Raw genomic sequence first — 5,171 nt, 5'->3', positions numbered from 1 at the left:
TAATGGCAGCTTTTTGTGCTCCTAAAACATAGGGTTGGCAAAATAAAACTTGTTTGCTTTCTGTCTGTCTCTCTTTGGGAAAGTGTATGCGTGTACGTATGTGCGTGCATGAGACAGGGACTGATTATTTTGTATTTTTGAATATTGAGTTTGTTAAATTCTAAGATAAATCTTTTCTTTCCTTTACATTTGAATGTCCCTGAAATTGGGATGCATCTTAAAATCAGTGAGTACGTACAATTTGGCAGCTCTCCTTTTTTACTTCCTAGCTGTTATTAGAGTGCAAATGTATTTTACTGTGGATGACATTTTCAGTCAAAATGCGGTGAGTATAGCTGCTATAGAAAATTCCTGAAGTTCCATCGGTGCCTCGTTTCATGAAATAGAAACAATTCACTTGGTATGACATAGGAGAAACAGTGAAATCTACAATACATGCACGGTGTTATCTTTCTAGACTTGAAGAAACTAGAAATTGGAAAACCTACCTGGCCCTAGTAAATTAAAACAAAGGGATGTGGTCTTGTATAAAGCTTACAGTGAAGATCATAGTACACTCTGATTCAATCATTTCCTTTCCTTTGAATTCCATGAAGGAGCATCTGTTCAAGAAGTAAAGTCAATGTTACTTTATTTTTTTATTTTTTTTGGCTGCATCGTATGACATGTGGGATTATATTCCCATCCAGGGATCACACCTCTGCCCCCTATCAAATCTGTGTGGTGGAAGTGAGGATGCTTAACCACTGGACCAGCAGGGAAGTCCCTGAAGAAGTAATGTCATCTTTAAATAGTAAAAAACCAAGATTAAGTAGGATTTGGTCTCATATTCATTTCATCCCTTTCCAAGTCTTTGAAACACTTATTTAAAGCTTTTATGGGTCAGACACTAATTTAGACCCTGAGAATGTAAAGGAGAATTTGATGTACTAATTGGAAGTTTTATGGAATTTTTAAAACATCGCAATAAGGGAAATGGTAAACAGGTAGACACAGGAAAAGTAAAAGCATTTATTGGCTTGGATATACATTTTTCTCTTTTCAGCCAAACTAGCTTCTGCCTGAGGCCATGTTGTGGGCGGTAGGGCAGGCAGTCCCATTGGCTGTACTTACATGTGGCCACTTCACCAAATCAGATGGTGTGAGTCCCAGGTCACGTCTAAGTCTGACAGAGTCACAGAGACTGGCAGGCAATGCAGATCCTTCAAAACTAAAACGCTTTACATGTAACATGGTTGTGGGGGCTGTGCCAGTGTATTTCATAGATGAGCTCACTGAAAGAGCAGGCCCCAATTTGCTGACAGAACAGAAATGAATGTCCCTGGACAGAGTTTGGTAACAAGCATATGCTTAGGAAATAGTCACAGGGTAACTCTTGTTGCACTGGGACCCAGAAGCTGTATCCCTGCTTTGCTGAGACAGAGGCCCTGGTGGCCTACTGCCTGCCTGGATGTCAGAGTGCTGTCCTTCACCCTTTGTCTGGACACCCATTTCTAGTACAGTCCGCATCTGTGCCTGGCTTGTTGTCAATTACTCTTCAAGAACTAGGTTCTTTCCTGAAACTTCCTGCTGGTGTTCCTTTCCAATACAGGTGTTCCAGGTTGCCGGTCCTTTGTACCTGTGCCATCCTGGTCTAGTTAATTGTCTATGTACAGTTGAGCCCCTGAATATGACAGCTAATATTGTAAGAAAATATTTCAATTATATACTTACATCTTGATCCACAATCTATAAGGAGACTATCCCCTTTCAGAAAGCATGAATTGTCTCCTCAGTCTCCGCATGGCTGCCTTCATCTCCTGGTTCCTCAGGGTGTAGATCAGGGGGTTCAGCAGAGGGGAGATGACAGTGAAGGTCACGGAGACGGCCTTATCGGTGGGGAGGGCGGAGAAGGGCCGGGCGTAGACGTAGATGCAAGGCACGAAGTGAAGGGTGACCACCGTGATGTGGGCGGTGCAGGTGGAGATGGCTTTCCTCCTGCCCTCCCCGGAGTAGGACCTCAGCATCGTCAGGATGACTGTGTAGGACACAAGAAGCAGGATGAACCACAGGGTGGTGACCAGGCCGTTGTTGGAAATCATCAGGAGCTCAAGGGCAGCAGTATCCGTGCAGGCGAGTGTGAGGACCTGCGGGACATCGCAGTAGAAACCGTCCACGACGTTGGGTCCGCAGAAGGGGAGGGGGAGCAGCAGGGAGATCTGCACGATGGAATGGACGAAGCCCCCCGCCCAGGAGGCCACGATGAGGGCAGTGCACCGCCCCCGACTCATGACGGTCACGTAGTGCAGGGGCTTGGAGATGGCCACGTAGCGGTCAAAGGCCATGACCGAGAGGGAGAAGATGTCTGCGCCCCCGAGGAGGTGGAAGAAAAACATCTGTGTGAGGCAGCCATGGAAGGAAATGGTCTTTCTCTCCGAAAGAAGGTCCGCCAGGACCTTGGGGGTGGTGATGGAGGAGAAGCAGATGTCCAGGACGGAGAGGTTGCGGAGCAGGAAGTACATGGGGGTCTGGAGGCGAGACTCACGGCTCACAGTGACCGTGATGGCAACATTTGCCAACACAGTTGCTACATAAACCACAGATAAAAGGAAAAACAGGAGCGCACTCAGCTCTTGAGACTGGGTAAGTCCACAAAAGATAAATTCCGACACCCTGGTGTGATTTTTCAAGGCCATTGGATGACATTTATTCCTCCAGGTACAGCTTAGATGGAGAGGAGAATGGCAACCCACTCCAGTATTCTCGCCTGGAGAATTCCATGGAGGTAAGGGCCCTGTGGTCTTAGGGAAAGAGAACAAGAGAACGAGGCAAATATTTCCAAATCTCAGAGGACAGGTACTTGAGGAAAAAGTGAAAAAACTGCATGGCGCATGCTTATTGCCACATTTTGGAAAAACCCAAAGTCTTCCAAGAACACTGAGCACAGGAAAAAGATGAACTGTTTAGAAATTAACAAATAGTTCATGTACTTCCAGGGAAATTCACGCCCTCGTGGGCAAAGGAAATGTATATCCTGCAGTCTACAACACCGAGTGTCGCTTTCAGTGTGTTAGGGGAGATTTCCTGGAGGAGGTGACGTCAGAGATGATTTCGAAGGACTGGTGTTACTAGAAGGGAAGGCCCACAGTTTTGGATCTGTGTCCCCCTTGTTCTCCCCACCTACCGTGCCCTCCCACTCTCATGATCTTCTCACTGATGAGCAGTGATCTTTCAGACTCCGGGAGCTGGTGATGGACAGGGAAGCCTGGCACGCTGCAGTCCATGGGATCGCAAAGAGTTGGGCCTGACTGAGCGACTGAACCAAACCGATCTTTCAGCATTCAGGTCCCGAGTCTCCTCCTCGGTGAGCGTTTTCCTGACATCCTTTTATGATGCGTAACTCCTGCACTGACTTCCTTTCTGGCACCTATAGTGGGTTATTCCATCTAATTGTTTCTGTCTCTCCTCAGTTCCGTGTATTTCCTGTTACATCTCAAGCCCATCCTGTCTGCTCAGTATTTCATTTGTCCTAATGCCATCCACCTCAGGCGAAGAGCTGACTCACTGGAAAAGACTCTGATGCTGGGAGGGACTGGGGGCAGGAGGAGAAGGGGACGACCTAGGATGAGATGGCTGGATGACATCACTGACTCGATGGACTTGAGTTTGAGTGAACTCTGGTATTTGGTGATGGACAGGGAGGCCTGGCGTGCTGTGATTTATGGGGTCGAAAAGAGTTGGACACGACTGAGCGACTGAACTGAACTGAACTGAACTGAATGCCATCCAAGCTTTCCTTAGTCTGGGGCACGTGTTAGGTGCTCAGTAGTTTGGTTTTTTTAAAATTAATGAATAAACTTCGCTGGTAAGTGCACATCCTGATTTACAAGCCTTGGCATCGGATTGTGTGTGAATGAGCAAAAAGGATCTAGACAAATGTAAGAAACCCTTTGTTAATGTCTTTGACTTGGTCTTAGGGATAGAGAGATTTGTTTTCTGCTCCAGGCTATAAAATAGCTCTGTGACCTTGAGAAAGTTCTGCTGCCCCTCTGTGCCTCTGATCCTCAGTTCTAAAATGTAAGAGCAGTCTAGAACGATGCAATGTTATGCACCATCCAGTGTGATGCAGTGAGACAGGCGTAAGAGCTCTGGGGGAGCATCAGCACTGGGGCCCCACCACTTCCTCCTTTGACGCTCGGAGCAAGTCCTCTGCTTTCCTTTGATCTTCCCCTCGTAAACAGGGAAGCAGAACACTTACTTCAGTGGGCAGCACAAGGAATAAACTGTAACAGTCTCTGTGTAAAGTACCCAGGACGTTCCAGCCACTTGTTTCTCCCACCCCACCGCCCCTGCCAATCCAAACGAACAACATCTTCCCTGAAGGGTTACTTATGAGAGGGGTGTGTGTGTGTGTGTGTGTGTGACCGTGCGCTAGTCACTCAGCAAAATGCTATTCAATAGAACAGCTTCTCTTTGAACCAACTTGCTTATTATTGTTCCAATGAACTTGTGTGACTTAAACAAGCAGACAGAGGCTTTAGTGTCATCAGGTTTGGAAATAAAGCTGCCTCTGGAGCAAAGACAAAAGAGAACCGTTGGGTCACAGGAAATGTACAGATATGAGGCTGCCTTTGAAACCGCCATAGTTTTTTAAGAGAGTTTGGGGTTAAGATCACCTTTTTAAAGGAAGCATGCGTCTTGTGGACTCTGTGATCCACATGGATCCCTGTGGACAAACCCTGAGCTGGAAAAAGCTCTACTCCCCTTATGCAAGTCAGTCATTCCATCAGATACAAACTGCTTTCTCGCTAACCGTGCTGCCTCCATCTCTGTAACTTCGTAGGAAGACATTCCTGCTTTCCCAATATTTAATATCACTTTTTATGGCCCCTAAAGTTTTCTGCTCTTTTGCAGCACGTGATATACGAGGTCTATTTTTCATGCTCATACCGTTTACGTGTAACCCACAGTGCGTCACACTCTGATGGCTCAGCGTCCTTACCTAAATCCTTCAGCATCCAGGCAGGAATCCGCACATTCTGAGACTGGGCGGCTGGGTCTCAGTGTCTGTGCTGCTGGGGAAATGGCACGTTAGAAGGTGAAGTTCTTCTGAAGGTTAGTTATTCTGGACGTCAACCTGTTCTCTTCAACTTTCATGTTGGAAAAGGCAGCCTCAGGGAATCACATCGTCA

General features: G+C 46.7%; 1 protein-coding gene across 1 annotated transcript; it reads right to left on the bottom strand.

The window, feature by feature from the left end:
* Positions 1–1,739: 1,739 nt before the first annotated feature.
* Positions 1,740–2,675, bottom strand: LOC101111658 (olfactory receptor 4D11-like). The gene has a single exon (XM_004016833.5). The coding sequence runs from the start codon at positions 2,673–2,675 to the stop codon at positions 1,740–1,742; it is 936 nt and encodes a 311-aa protein (XP_004016882.3).
* Between the last annotated feature and the right edge of the window lie 2,496 nt (positions 2,676–5,171).

Source organism: Ovis aries, chromosome 15 (genome assembly GCF_016772045.2).
Source record: "Ovis aries strain OAR_USU_Benz2616 breed Rambouillet chromosome 15, ARS-UI_Ramb_v3.0, whole genome shotgun sequence".
Lineage (NCBI taxonomy): Eukaryota > Metazoa > Chordata > Mammalia > Artiodactyla > Bovidae > Ovis > Ovis aries.
This window is presented reverse-complemented; position numbering and strand designations above follow the sequence as displayed.